The sequence below is a fragment of the Schistocerca piceifrons genome, chromosome 3, assembly GCF_021461385.2.
Source record: "Schistocerca piceifrons isolate TAMUIC-IGC-003096 chromosome 3, iqSchPice1.1, whole genome shotgun sequence".
Classification (NCBI taxonomy): domain Eukaryota; kingdom Metazoa; phylum Arthropoda; class Insecta; order Orthoptera; family Acrididae; genus Schistocerca; species Schistocerca piceifrons.
The window spans coordinates 144,274,109-144,289,566 of record NC_060140.1 but is presented as its reverse complement, the minus strand read 5'-3'; the positions used below and the strand labels follow the sequence as shown (position 1 = coordinate 144,289,566).

The 15,458-nt window shown below is 40.3% G+C and overlaps 1 protein-coding gene across 5 annotated transcripts in view; it reads right to left on the bottom strand.

The window, feature by feature from the left end:
* The window catches only part of LOC124788064 (bromodomain-containing protein 8), a 264,061-nt gene that overhangs the window by 57,855 nt on the left and 190,748 nt on the right, over positions 1-15,458 (bottom strand). For 4 of the 5 annotated variants that reach the window (XM_047255154.1, XM_047255157.1, XM_047255158.1 and 1 more), the window contains one exon: positions 12,133-12,299. In XM_047255154.1, coding sequence (XP_047111110.1) covers positions 12,133-12,299 — 167 coding nt within the window. The remainder of the gene's footprint in view (positions 1-12,132; positions 12,300-15,458) is intronic. The other variant, XM_047255155.1, reaches the window with a different exon arrangement.

The following is a 15,458-nucleotide window of genomic DNA, read 5'->3' as shown; positions in this document are numbered from 1 at the left end:
TCTGTACGAAAGGTTCATGTCTTTGTTGCAGGTCTGTTTAGGTTGTGGATTCTGTGTGGTGGTGCCAGGGAGTTTTGGAAGGTGGGGTAAGTGTAGTAGGCCTGCGAGACAGGGTTCGTCAGCTACGAGGGGATGTGGAGGAGGTTTCGAAGTTGTTGTAGAGCTGGTGGACAGTGGTACTCCATGGCGGGAGTAGGAAGTGGGCACGATGGAGAGCTTCTTGAGGTGGCATTGTGCGTGTTGCTCCAGTTTCCGCAGGGCAAGAATTTCATTGTGTGTTATGGGTTCCAGGAATTTGGGTTTGCGTAGAAGGAGAATTTTGTGGATGGAGAGAAGGCACTGCAAGGAGGTTTGTGTTTGGTTGATATGGTTTTGCAGGACTACGTTTGTTAGGGGTAAGGATTGGTGGAATCTGAACAGGTGGAGGTCGTTGTGGAAGGAGGGGTGGCAGCCAGAGATGGGTAATTTGATGGTAAGGCCATTAAGGGGGATTCCACGAGCCAAGCAACAACGCAGGAACAATACATGGGACTGGGATCGGGCTAGAGATAAGGAAACGTTTCTGTATTAATGCAAATGGAAGGAGCGAGGATCCATGGTGATGGAAAAATGCGAAAAATTACGTAAATAATATAGAATTATGTCCAAAAAATTTAGCACCAATACATCCAAATACATGTGAAAATTCACGAAAAGGATAAAATGGGTGCAAAAGGCAGAAGCAAGACGAAATCTGAGGGAGTTGACAATAGTGAAAGGCAAAAACTCACTCAAACTGGCGAGAAGTCACAAGGATCAAAGTAAGGGGGGGGGGGGGGGGGGAGGGGGTTGTTAGGGAGGGGTTCTTAGGATGAGTTACAATACCGTGTGGCGCTAGAAACATGCGGGAGTTAACACACAAAAATCGGGAAATGATGCAGGGAGATTAATCAATTTGAAAGTATAGGACTAATTATATCCGCGAGAGTAATGTGGGACATAAGATGCTGCACCAACAATCAGCATGGTTCTTGTAGCCAACTGTTGTGCGTGGCCGAGATGGTTGACACAGTGTGTCTCATAAATAGACTGTGCAGTACGGTTTGTAATGCGACAAGAAAAACACAGGAAAGAAGAGAGAAGAAGGACGGACATTGAGTATAAAGATGCAAAAGAAAATAGTAACAACGCAAAACAGCACTGGGTTAGGATCGAAGACAAGCTGTCAGGCAAAAATCAAAACAATGGAAAGTCCAGGACAGAATGTAACAATATTGTGAGAAGGGAAGTTCAGCGTGTATACGTGGGCGAGGAAACAAAAGTCCCGAATTTTTCCCGGATTTCCCGGTTAAAAATACACTATCTCCTGGATGAAAATACACGTTTTCCGTGTTCAGTAACAGCATAATTTTCCTCGGAACTGTAAAACTTATCAATCCTTTCAATGTTTATGGTTTTACACACCGGCGTAGAATTTCCCGGCACTTTAGAAAACGAAAGTCAGGGGGAAAAAAACACGTTTTGGAAAGATGTCTGATGTGCAGCAACATGTACACTGCATATTTTTGTATTACGAAAGTAAAAATTCGAATTCCACCAAACACTGCATGTTACTTTCTGAAGAATTGAAATTTAGATTTGTAAGCTAGTCGTAGCTCATGCCAAGCGATCTCGCCAGCCGCTGACAGCGGATATTCAGAGCATAGGACACGTGATCTAGTCAGCCAATAGCAACATCACTGTTAAGCAGCGCGAACACACAAATAGGAAAAGGTAACGGTTTAAATTAACATACATAGTGTTGCTACAAGAAAAGAAAAACTTTTAGGAATAATATTGATCTCTAAGATTAATAAGCTGCAAGAGAAGCTAAGCTTTCACACATAATGGTGATGTTTTTTGCGCATGTTACACTTTATGATACATCACACAAATGTGTGAGTTAAATTTTTAACAAGGACATATAAATGTCTGATCTTCTAGGCTCGACAATATTCTAAATGGTCGTTGTCAAAGATTTGATTTTTGAATGAGAGTCAAACACTCTGTGATTTAAGAAATTCATCGGAGATTTGCGCAAAGAGTTCATCTTGCGTAAAAAGAAATTTACTTTGAAATTAACGCTTTCCAAACAACCATTCGGAATATTTTCTCACAACCTGTTAGAAATAGATTCGTTTCAGCAGTTGCCAGAGAGCACCAAACAACAAGCATCGCCATGCTTGCGCAGCTACGGTGACGCAGGAAGCCCGTAAGTTCGTACGTGTAAAACATTAAAAGACCTTACATTATGTCATAAAAGAAACAAGACATTAGAGGATACTCCAAGAGCATGGGAATTCTGTGAACCATAATAAAATGCATCATTCGGCTTAAAGTGCACATTTGTATGTCCAGATTCAGACGTAAATTTTCTGGGAATACCAGTACTGTATTATCTCATGTTTGGTTCTTTATTAAGGCATAATCCCATACGTGCTAGGAGATGAAAATGTGAACCTGAAATGCAATGAATAGTTGAAACAAACCAATAGTGTGGAATTAAACACTTTGTTCAAATACAATGAGTGCCTCAGCAGAAAAGATTTCTTTAAAAAACCGACAAAAAAACTTCATTGTTCTGCAAGGCGATGAAGGCTTGACTGTCAGACAGGTGGAAACAAAATTAAATCTGAAACTAATTACATATTTTAGCCTTCCGTAATTATGTGAATGTATTTTCATTCACTTGATAGCTCCTGGCCTCAGAAATCCAATTTGTTTTCATTTGACATGAGAGCAATAAACGAAGAGGAAACAGCAAAATCACTTAACGTAAACATGGGTCACGTGTAAGACTTGTTATTCAGTCTTCAAGTGTGCCAAAGTGCAGTGCCATGCCCCTTCACACAGCATTCTTCCATTGCACGTCTCTGTATTTCGCTCTGTGGAATTCAAACATGCAATATTTTGTAATGGGCGCCATCAAACTATATTCATGCCACTGGAAATTAAAATGTCCTGTGGTACCTCTCCTGCTCCCAATCGACCAGTTTGACATCCTGCCCCTCTTTTAAAAAATCTCACAATTAATACTGGATGGGATTATTTGTAACCGGCAGAACAAGAACTCTTCAGAAAAATCTGTAGTCTTTACTGCCTATTAGCTAATAACTTGCTGTTTTGTGTGACAAAATTAAATATAGGATACATAAAACAAGTAAAGACAAAGAGACAAGCAAGACAGTAGTACACATTTCTTCAATCCTTAAGTCCTAGCTTTTTTTCTCTCTAATCTTGCCACAGCTTTATATGGCGTACTTTCCTTTGTGAGAAAGAATCTATTACTTCATCAAAGTTAGTCAACGTTTTGCTACATGAAAAAATGAAATGTCGTTGTCTAATACTAGAAAAACTGTTGATACAAATAGTACCCAAGACTGGTGTGGTTTCTTGATCTGATTACGTGTATTTTATCACTGTCTGCTAAATAAAATGAAATACGCCTGCCTAATATTGCAGCAAATGTTACACACACCAAATAAATGGGACTGTTTTGTCACAATTGGTCATTTTTATAACACCACGGAATATAATTCACAAAGTACCAGTATCAAATGCCTATTAGGCCTACTACAAGCAAGAAGTTTTACGTCAGGAAATAGTTTCACATTTCATTCATACACTCTAGCTTCTGAAGCATGAGAAGTAGTAGCACGACATTTTTTTATAAATTTGGAGTTGTCATATTCTTCCGTGATTTGTGTGAGTCCCCGTTTCTTCTCCTTCAACGTTCTAACAAACAATCTTGTCATCACTAATTCTGTAACTATTCCTGCCAGTGGCAAAACTTATTCTTCGGTTAACTTCACAAACCCTGCCACAATCACCGGTTTAGTTACCCCACATTTATTCTCCGGTTAGGTGTGATTACATGTTCGTACAATGCTTTTTCCGCGCTACTCCCAGAATAGAGCTTTAGCGGCTGCTAGCTGGGGACTGTATTACTGGCCCTTAGAAGTGTAGTGGTCTGTCCAAAAATTTCCTGGCAAAATTTCATTTTCTTGAATACATGGAGGAGACAATACACAATCTTTATTGCCTGTTATTCCCGTTAGTTATTTATTTACAATCTGGTTGTCTGAATCTATGGAATCCGCTAGTAGTTATAACAACGCCAATCATTTGCAAACCCAGTCAACCACAAACAGCGATTGGCATTCACCCATTCGGCTTTATTCCGCTCAGCTGGGTGTAGACCCGTCCCCTTTCGACTGCAGGAAAGTTTATTTCTAGATGCGACGGGGATTCCCCTGGCACAGGCATCAAGTACACTATACACACATTCAAAAATCAACTTACAACTCTTTCAGAAATAAACTCAGAATCTGTTCAAAAACCAACAGGGATGTGTTCAAAATCATGTGAGTAACGACAGACCAATGTGCACTGGTTGATGGCGCTTTTGGAAACAAGGGCTTTTTCCTCAGTAATACGAATTTCCGAAGCATTGAAAAAGAGATTGCGAAGCACTTTTGTAAGCCAGTCATAGCTCTCGTCACGTGATCTCGCCAGCCGATGACAGCGGATATTCAGAGCTTAGGACACGTGAGGTAGTCAGCCAATAGCAACATCACTGATAAGTAGTGCGAACACACAAACAGGAAATGTTAATGGTTTAAATTAACATACATAGAGTTGCTACAAGAAAACCAAAGCTTTCACATATAATATTGGTTTCTAAGGTTAATATGCTGCAACAGAAAGCTAACCTTTCACATATAATGTTGGTTTTTTATGCGCGTATTACACTTTAAGACGTATCACATAAATGCGCCAGTAAAATTTCAATAACGACATAAATTTCTGATCTTCTGGGCTCGAAATTCATGTAAATGGCTAGTCTTCAAAGAGTTGATTTTTATATCAGTGTCAAACGCTCTCTAATTTACTAACTTCATCGTACATTCTCACTCATAGTTCAACTTGCGTAAAAGGAAATTTACTTTGAAAGTAACGCTTTTCAAACCATCATTCACAATATTTTCACGTGACCTGTTAGAAATAGGTTCGTTTCAGAAGTTGCCAGAGAGCGCCACGTAACAGCCACCACCGAGCTTGCGCAGCTACGATGACGTAGGAGGCCCGTATGTTCGTACGTGTTAAACATTAAAATACCTTACATTATGTCATAAAAGAAACAAGACATCAGAGTATACTCCAAGAGCATCGGAATTTCATGACCCATACTGATATGTGCACATTTAAAGTGCATATTTAAAGTGCACATTCGTATGTGAAGATTCCCAGTGCAGTAGGCCTCGAACTGATATTAAGCTTTCCAGTGACGTTTTCGGGCTGTAAATTTTCTTGGAGTGCCAGTACTGTATTATGTTTGGTTCTTTATTATGGCATATACAGGGTGGTCCATTGATCATGACTGGGCCAAATATCTCACGAAATAAGTGTCAAACACAAAAACTACAAAGAACGAAACTTGTCTAGCTTGAAGGGGGAAACCAGATGGCACTATGGTTGGCCCGCTAGGTCAAACGGATATCAACTGCGTTTTTTAAATAGAAACCCTCATTTTTTATTACATATCCGTGTAGTATGTAAAGAAACATTAATGTTTTAGTTGGACCACTTTTTTCGCTTTGTGATAGATGGCACTGTAATAGTCAAAAACATATGGTTCACAATTTTACACGAACAGTTGGTAACAGGTAGGTTTTTTAAATTAAAATACAGACCACAGGTACGTTTGAACATTTTATTTCGGTTGTTCCAATGTGATATATGCACCTTTGTGAACTTATCATTTCTGAAAACGCATGCTGTTACAGCGCGATTACCTGTAAATACCACATTAATGCAATAAATGCTCAAAATTATGTCCGTCAACCTCAATGCATTTGGCTATACGTGTAATGACATTCCTCTCAACAGCAAGTAGTTCGCCTTCCATATTGTTCGCACATGCACTGACAATGCGCTGACACATGTTGTCAGGCGTTGTCGGTGGATCACGATAGCAAATATCCTTCAACTTTCCCCACAGAAAGAAATATGGGGACATCAGATCCAGTGAACATGCGGGCCATGGTATGGTGCTTCAACGACCAATCCACCTGTCATGAAATATGCTATTCAATACCGCTTCAAATGCACGTGAGCTATGTGCTGGACATCCATCATGTTGGAAGTACATTGCCATTCTGTCATGCAGTGTAAAATTTTGTAGTAGCATCAGTAGAGCATTATGTAGGAAATCAGTGTACATTGCACTATTTAGACCGGCATCGATATCCTTCCTCCCATAATGTCGCACCACACATTAACCCGCCACGGTTGCTGATGTTCCACTTGTTGCAGCCATCGTGGATTTTCCGTTGCCCAACAGTGCATATTATGCCGGTTTACATTACCACTGCTGGTGAATGACGCTTCATCGCTAAATAGAACGCGTGCAAAAAATCTGTCATCGTCCCGTAATTTCTCTTGTGCCCAGTGGCAGAACTGTACACGACGTTCAAAGTCGTCATGATGCAATTCCTGGTGCATAGAAATATGGCACAGGTGCAATCGATGTTGATGTAGCATTCTCAACACAGACATTTTTGAGATTCCCGATTGTCGTGCAATTTGTCTGCTACTGTTGTGCAGATTAGCTGCAACAGCAGCAAAAACACCTACTTGGGTATCATTTGTTGCAACTCGTGGTTGACGTTTCACATGTGGCTGAACACTTCCTGTTTCCTTAAATAACTTAACTACCTGGCGAATGGTCTGGACACTTGGATGATGTCAGTCAGGGTACCGAGCAGCATACATAGCACATGCCAGTTGGGCATTTTGATCACAATAGCCATACATCAACACAATATCGACCTTTTCCGCAATTGGTAAAGGGTCCATTTTAACACAGGTAATGTATCACGAAGCAAATACCGTCCGCACTGGCGGAGTGTTACATGATACCATGTACTTACATGTTTGTGACTATTACAGCGCCATCTATCACAAAGCGAAAAAAGTGGTCCAACTAAAACATTCACATTTCTTTACGTACTACACAAATATGTAATTAAAAATGGGGGTTCCCATTTTAAAAAAAAATGCAGTTGATATCCGTTTGACCTATGGCAGCGCCATCTAGCGGGCCAATCATAGTGCCATCTGTTTTCCCCCCTTCAAGCTAGATGAGTTTCGTTCTTTGTAGTTTTTCCGTTTGATACTTATTTCGTGAGATATTTGGCCCAGTCACTCGCAATGGACCACCCTGTATATACGTGCTAGAAGGTGAAAACGTGCACTTGAAATGCAGCGAACAGTTGAAACTAGCCAATAGTGTGGAATTAAACACTTCGTTTCAAATATATTGACTACCTCAGCGGAAAAGATTAATAAAAGAAAATTTCTTTCAAATCGACAAAAATAACTTCACTGACTGCAAAGGAATTAATGCCTGACAGTCAGAAAGATGGAAATAAAATATAATCTGAAACTAATAACATATTTTAGCCTTCCATAATTATGTGAATGTATTTTAATTCACTTGATAGCTCTTGGCCACAGAAAACAGTTTTGTTTTCATTTGATGTGAGAGCCGTAAACGAGAGCAAACAGCTAAACCACTAAATGTAAACAAGGGTCACGTGGAGACTACCCACTTCCCCACTATAAGTCAGACTGCTCTGCTCATCAGCCCCGGATCTATGATATTTCCGAACAGGGGCAATACTCTGCTCAGCTCGTATAGGCCCTTTTGTCTGCAGGAATGTTTGTTTCTAGATTCCCCTGACAGAGACAGCACATACACTATGCAATCATTAAGAAATCAACTTAGAACGTGTTCAAAAATCGACAGGGAAGCGTTCAAAATCATACGAATAATCAATAGACCAATGTGCGGTGGATGCTAGGCGCTTTGCAAAACATTTTTCCCGGTAGCATCTAGCTGCGACTGCTTTCACAGCCAACAGCCACAATTCTGAAGCTAGAAGTGGGAGGAGGTACTACTCAACTACGCATGCGCATGATCCCGATCTTAACTGTTGAAACGAATCTAATGTAAACAGTTGTGACGTCACACACATTGGAAGCAATTTGTTGTTACAAAGCATTGCATAGTCTTCCTAAAGCCCTGACACATTTTGCTGTTGGCAGACGCTTGTATGAGCAATGTTTTTTTGTTGTATATGGCCCATTTCCTTTGCAATTTAAGTTTTATTTTCGTTTTTCCTCTCGTTCATGTTTTATTGCTGCATTATTATTCTGCAGTAGCAGGATACAGTAATATCCTTTGTTAGAGTATCGGTTCTTACCAGTCAAAATTACACAAATTTAACTGAAAACAAAAATAATGAAAAATTACTGGAACTCTAAAAAATTCCCAGGTTTTTCCCAGTTTTCTCCTGGATGAAAAAATTCCCGGGTTTTTACCGTATCTCCCAGTTGTCCCAGGCAGTACATACCCTGTAATAGTTATAGAGGATCTGCCTTCTGCCAGTAAAATATAAGATCTTGTCTGTGGCACTTTCGAGGAAAGCTGATGGAATATTTGACCCACAACTAGGTGAGAATCAAACGGGATTTAGGAAGGGAAAATATTAAATTTTGTAATGTAATAGAAATGAGGAGATGTGAGAACTACAGAGGAATCACCCTGCTATGCCACTGTGGAAAAATCTATGAAAAGATCCTGGAGAAGAGGAGAATAAGAAGCAGTATTGAAAGTAGACTGCAAGAGGAGCAGTATGGTTTCAGACCGGGAAGATCAACAACGGACCTCATATTTGCAGTAAGGCACCTGCAGGAAAGGCACTACGAGTACGGGAAGGACTTAATCATGGCCTTTTTAGATACTGAGAAGGCATATGACAGTATCTGTAGAGACAAGCTCTGGGATGTGCTGAACGCAAAAGGGATAGATGAAGAGATAACACGAAAAGTCAGAAAAATGTATGAGGGAAATGAGAGTTGTGTGAAAGTGGGGAGGGAACGTACTGCATGGTTCAAGCTGGAAAATGGGCTGCGACAGGGAAGTGCACTTTCGCCTTTATTGTTTATTATTGTTATGGATGAAATCCTACAGCAAGTATCAGATGCAATTGGAGATCATAAAATGAAAGCAGTGCTTTTTGCCGATAACCTGATGTTGTGGGGAAATTGCGAGGAGGTGGTGCAAGAGCAGTTAGATGTATGGGAGGCAACGGCAGCACAATATGGAATGCATTTCTCTGCAAAGAAAAGTGAAATAATTGTCACAACAAGGAAGAAGAATAGGCCAAATGTGGATATAACTTGTGGAGGGGAAAAACTACAAGTGGTAAAGAACTTCAAGTACCTGGGAAGCATGATTGAAAGTAAGGGGGGAAACGCAATGGAAATAAATGAAAGGTGCAGAAAAGCAGGGCAGTTCTACAAATGCATTAGGGGGCTTATTTGGAGCAAGGAGGTGCCACAGAAATCCAAGGGAATTATATACCGAACCTACTTTGTCCCCATATTGGCATACGGAAGTGAGACATGGGTAATGCACAAAAGCGACAAAAGTAGAATACAGGCTAGTGAAATGAAGTTCCAGAGGAGCAGGTTGAGTGTAACAAGACGAGACAGATTGCGAAATGTGTATGTGAGGGAAAGACTAAAGGAGGAACCAGTACAGGACAGGATAGAAAAATCAAGACTGCAGTGGTATGGACACATGAAGAGAATGGATGAGGGAAGAATTCCAAAGAGGATGTTTGATCTGCAACTGGAGGGGAAGAGGCCCAGAGGAAGACCAAGAGATAGATGGGTGAAGGGAGTGAAGGAATGTGTGACGAGAAGAGGAGAGAACTGGACGAAGGTGGAAGAGGGGGAATGGTGGAAAGACAGAACACGATGGAGAGGCTTGTGTTCCCGACAGACCCAGCCAGTGGCTGGAAACTGTCCAAGATGATGATGATGATTAGAAATGAGGAAAATCATAAACTTGACATATGTGATAACTTCTCTAGATTTTAAGAAATCCTATGACTCAATTGATAGAAAAGCAATAATCAACATTATAAAAGAATCTGAAGTCAATAATAGAATAACAAAAATAAATGGACTTTAACAAACACAACACTGAAAATAATACTTGTGATGGAACTGTCAACTCCTTTTGAAATAAAGTCAGGAGTAAGACAAATAGATGGTTTGTCACCTTTACTTTTCAACTGCACATTAGAGGAGGTAGTGAGGGGATGCAGGAAATCCACCAATACTGAGGGTGCACCAGCTGGGAAGAAATTCAAATGAAATCACCATAGACTGTGCAGTTTTTTGCAGCTAATATGGCTTTAATTATTGAATTTCTGGACAGTGACGAAGAAAAACCACAGAACTACAGAAAAATATGACAGGGTATCATTTGAAAAAAATACAGTTCATGGGGGGAAGGAAAAAAAAAAATTGCCCCTCAAAATCTTGCAATTCACAACAACACAATATCTAAAACAAATTGTTTTAAATACATAGGAGAATGGATAATGTGCAACACAAACAAGTAGTACACTAACTATAAAGGGCATAACATATGACGAGAAACATATATAATAAAAAATCTTAGTCCTGAAACCACAAAACTAAGACACTATCAAACAATGGTAACGCCTAAACATTATATGCAGAAGGAACACTTAAATTTACAAGATTTTGGGATCTTGAAAAACTGGAAAAAGTTGAAAGAAGATTTCTAAGGAAAATACTGGGACCTAAAAGTAATAGAAATGCTGAGTACAACTAAGATCAAACAGAGAGCTGTACATGAAAATGGAAAAGCTAACTGATGTAATAAGGGAAAGAATAATACAGTTTTATGGGTACATATACTGAATGGATAGTAACAGACAAACCAAGGAGATCATCAACTTACTAAACATATAAACCCACAGGGCTCAATGACATTGCAAAAGATATCAAAAACATTGGAATCAAAATTAAGCAACACGAAAAGCAAGATATCACAAAAGAAATATGTTTGCAAATGGGAGGAAGTGAATCTAGGATGAAAATGAATGTCAGTCTTGAAGGATGAAGGCTGTCTGGGAGCAACAAAAATTAAATATAAAGAAGCAAAACCAAAGCTGACTTATCATATGCTCCAAAAGGGTTATTCGAATAAATAAATATACTAAAGTGCCAATATTATGAAAGTGCATTTTAAAAAGGAGGGGTGGGAGGGGGGGGGGGGGTGTGACTAAACTAGAAAAGACTTGCGGTGTCGGAGAAAGAAAAAGTAAGGAAGATTGGTGTTTTAACCTTCTATGAATGAGTTTATGATTAGACACACAGTACAAGTTTGGAACACATAGTACAAGTTTGGAACAGAGGAAAGTGGGGAAAGAATTTAGTTGTGTCCTTTTCATATGAACCATCCTTTATTTGCATTTAGGGAAACTGTGGGAAACCTAGATATGTATGGCTGGTCAGGGATTTGAACCCTGGTCCTCCAGAATGTGAATATAGTGCCTCAACCACTGTAGAGCCGCCAATAATGGAAAGTGAAAAATACAATAAAGACAATGAAAACACAGAGAAAGTGTAAACTCATGCACCACTGGGTGACTTGAAACTGGTAATGGGAAAATAAAAATCTTCTCATTACAAAAGGCAACTGGTTGTGTCATTTCTGAAACACTTCATGTATCACAGTCACAGTAGAACGCTGGATAAAATCTAAATGAAATGGTCAGCAAGACAGGAAAATTTAGCACAATAAGTGTGACACTGGAGCAGTTTATAAAGAAAGATTACTGCAGCCATTATTTAAGGATGAAATGTAGGCACCTGCAATGAGGATTATGGAAACTGGCACAAATGTCTGTTACAAATTTAGAGGGTAAATTCTATTATGAAACTTCTCTATGGCTTCCCTTTATTAATAAATACCAATTTAATGTTGCCACACAATGCACATTTTATTAGAACAACAGGTAATAAAACTGTTTCGTATGACAACCCCACACTTCTCCGTATTTTGATGACACTCACTCAACACTCCAGGTATCTACTAAGCTAATCATATTTCCTACATATTACTTAATAAAGTGTGATTTTAAATAAAAATTACAAATCAGCGATTATACAATACAATAGTCAATTACACAACATAGCAAAATTTTATTGCATTCTCATACTCACGTGTGATAACCAGGACTACTTGGGACTGAATCAGCTGTTGCTGCCGCTGACCGCTTTTTAATGGATGGTTTAGATGATTCTGCATCACTTGTTTTTTCTTCTTCTGTTGAAGGCGTGTCTGCCCGGATTGCATGAGTGCCTAATTTTCCACCCTTAGCATTCTCCTGCTAACAAAAGAACAAACATTTTATTATGCACAATTTAATTTATAGAAAGTATTCTGAGAGGTACTGTAAAAGTAATAAATATAATTACACAAAATTCTCCAAGCTTTATGATGGACAAAATGTAGTTACTATTGTGAGGCATTACTTTTTAAAAACTGCTACTATCATATGCAAGTTAAAAATGAAACAGTTTCTGCAGGATCCTAATTTACAATTTCTAGATTAATTTCTGCGAAAAGTATACTAAACTGGCAAAATCTGCAGCTACAAATATCAAGTTAAAGTTGTTGGTTGGTTGAAGGTGTCATCATCAGTCCTTTGATGCAAGAGTGGTGCATCCGGAAGTTGAGACTGCCACCGAGATCACTTACTGATCTAGTCAGAAGATTAATAACAGTAAAAGCGAGAAGGCTAAAAAAAATGGATGTATTTTGTACCTTAAGTAATAAAAGCAAAATGAAGGAGTTAGGGAAGTCAGCAGATGGGCACTCCTGGGGCTCTGCATGCGACAGGAAGAGTGTCCCCACACTCTCTCACCCGATACACACAGTCAGGAGTGACCACTATTCAACAAAATGCAACACCGAGTACAGAAAACAGGGTGCAGAAAAAAGGACACAAACCAAATGTACAGTGATTAAAACAGAGCAAAAGAGGTATGAAAGAGCAGCCTGGTGAACGAGGTACGATTGGGATCCTCCACAACCTGCAAACAGTGGAAGACATCCCTACCCTGGTCCGGAGGTAGATTAAAACATTATAACTGAGAATAAATTAAACCATCTATGAATCATCTGGCAATATTAGAGGCAGCGAGTCCACAAGTCCATACTTAGCACGGAGGGCCAAAAGGAGAAGGCATTCCACCAAGAGACTAGCTACCGACTGCAAGGCTCCACAACCACAATGCAGGTAGTTAGTTACACAAAAGAAAACAATGGGCTAACCTGGTATAACTGATGTGGAGACAACATAATACAGTGGATGCCTTCTGGGAAAGTGGACAAGAGATGTGTCTCTTCGATTGTGCAGAGTTTATTAGATGGGGCAGAGCCCATCAGATGATGTTCCATTTCCGAGTGAGTAGATATCTCGTGTGCACCTGCAAATCCACACTGGGGTCGGCAAAGTGAAGGGGGAGCAAGAACGAGCTGCTTTAGCCACACAGTCAGCCAGTTCATTTCCCAGGATACCCACACAAATTGGGATGGAGAAAAAGACAATTGAGTACCTGAAAGCCAGCGAGAAGGTCACAAATAGTCGAGACCAAATAATGGTAAGAATAGCATTGGTCAACAGCCAGGAGAGTGCTCAGTGAGTCGGTACATATTAAAACACGATCAAAGGAGGCCCATTCAGTGAAATGGACTGCTCCCCTAACAGCTGTCAGCTCTGCCATAAACACACTACATGTTCCCGGCAGTGAATGGCATTCCATATTGGCAGATGTAAAAGTATATCACATATGATCCACAGTTTTAGAACCATTGATGTGAAAGATGATAGCACTCTGGACCTCTTTAAGAACTGGATGTAACAGGAGCCAAAAGGTCGTGGGAGCAACTGAGGCTTTAGGACCTTGGAAGAGATCGGTCCTAATCTGTGGCTTGGGCACCATTCAAGCGGGAGTGCAGGAGGAAACATGGGGAGCACAATCCAAGGAGCGGAGATGGAGATCTTGGCAGAGGGAAGCAAGATGCATTCAAACTAGTGGACCTACTGAAGAGCAGGTATGAGGAGGATGAGATCTCTCGTATGTAAAGAGAATGGGATATGTGGGATGATCAGGGAATTGTCAAATGGTGATTGCATAGGGGGATATGTGGGATGATCAGGGAATTGTCAAATGGTGATTGCATAGGAGACCAAGAGGTGGTACCATCTGAAGGGGTAACATGCTTGCTTCGGCACGGAGACTGTCTACAGGATTAGTCTGAAAGGCGCCGGTGGCCAGATGCACAAGATTGTGGACTGGGTCTAATGGTTTTAAAGTTGAAGGAGCCGTTGAGTCATAAACCTGGCAACCGTAGTCCAGTCAGGATAAAACCAAGGTCTCGTACATACATGTTAAGAGAAGCACAATCTGTACGCCAAGATGTGTGGGCAAGGAAACAGGGTTCATTAAGCTTCTGCATGCACCAAGTATTCACATAATGAATATGGGGCAGCCACATTAGCTTTTCATCAAAAAGGAGGCCCAAGAAACAGGACTGTGCTACGATGTTCATGCATACATAAGTAGAGTTCCGGGTCAGTATGGACTGTGGTACAATGGGAGAAACATACGACATATGTTTTTTTGTAGGACAGAATTGGAAACCAGGTGTAAGAGCTCACGCAAAGGTATGCCAGATGGAACCTAGGAGCTGGCACTCAGCAGAGGCTACTGAGTAGTTGTTGCACCAAATCCAAAAATCATCAGAGGTTACTAATACATTAATGGCAATAAGGAAAAGAGCGACACTCAATACAGAGCCCTATGAGACACCATTCTCTTGAATCCATGAGGAACTGAGTGAAGTGTCAGCTCTAACCCGGAACAACTGGTGGGATACAAATTTATGAATAAAAATTAGCCAGGGGCTTTGAAAGCCCCAGTCATGGAGGGTGAGTAAAATTTGATGATGCCAAGTGGTGTCATACACCTTTTGCAGGAGGAAAAAAAAAAAAAAAAAAAAAAAAAACTGACATGGTTTTGCTATTTTGAAATAGCCTGTCTGGTTGCTGTTTGCAACCTAAGCATATGGTCATTCGTGGATCATCCCTCCTGGAAATCACACTGATAGGGGGACAAAAGACGGCAAGATTCAAGAACCCAGCATTATCTGTGCAACCGTCCTTTCAAGCAGCCTTCAGAGTACGTTGGTCAACTTTATCGGGCGACAACTATCGACAGACATAAGGTTCTTGCTTGGCTTAAGGATTGGTACAACTATGCTATCTCTCCAATGTGAGGGGAAGGCACCTTGGAGCCAAAGACAGCAGAAGACCTTGAGGAGATGTTGCCCTTGAGAAATGTTCAAGTTTTGGATCATCTGACTGTGAATTGTATCACGGCTGGGGCTGTGTTGTGGGCCGAGGCACAAGTACCTGAAGTGGTCCAAGTCAATGAAGGGTCATTATAGACTTCCAATTGGTGAGGAGTGAAACATAATGAGA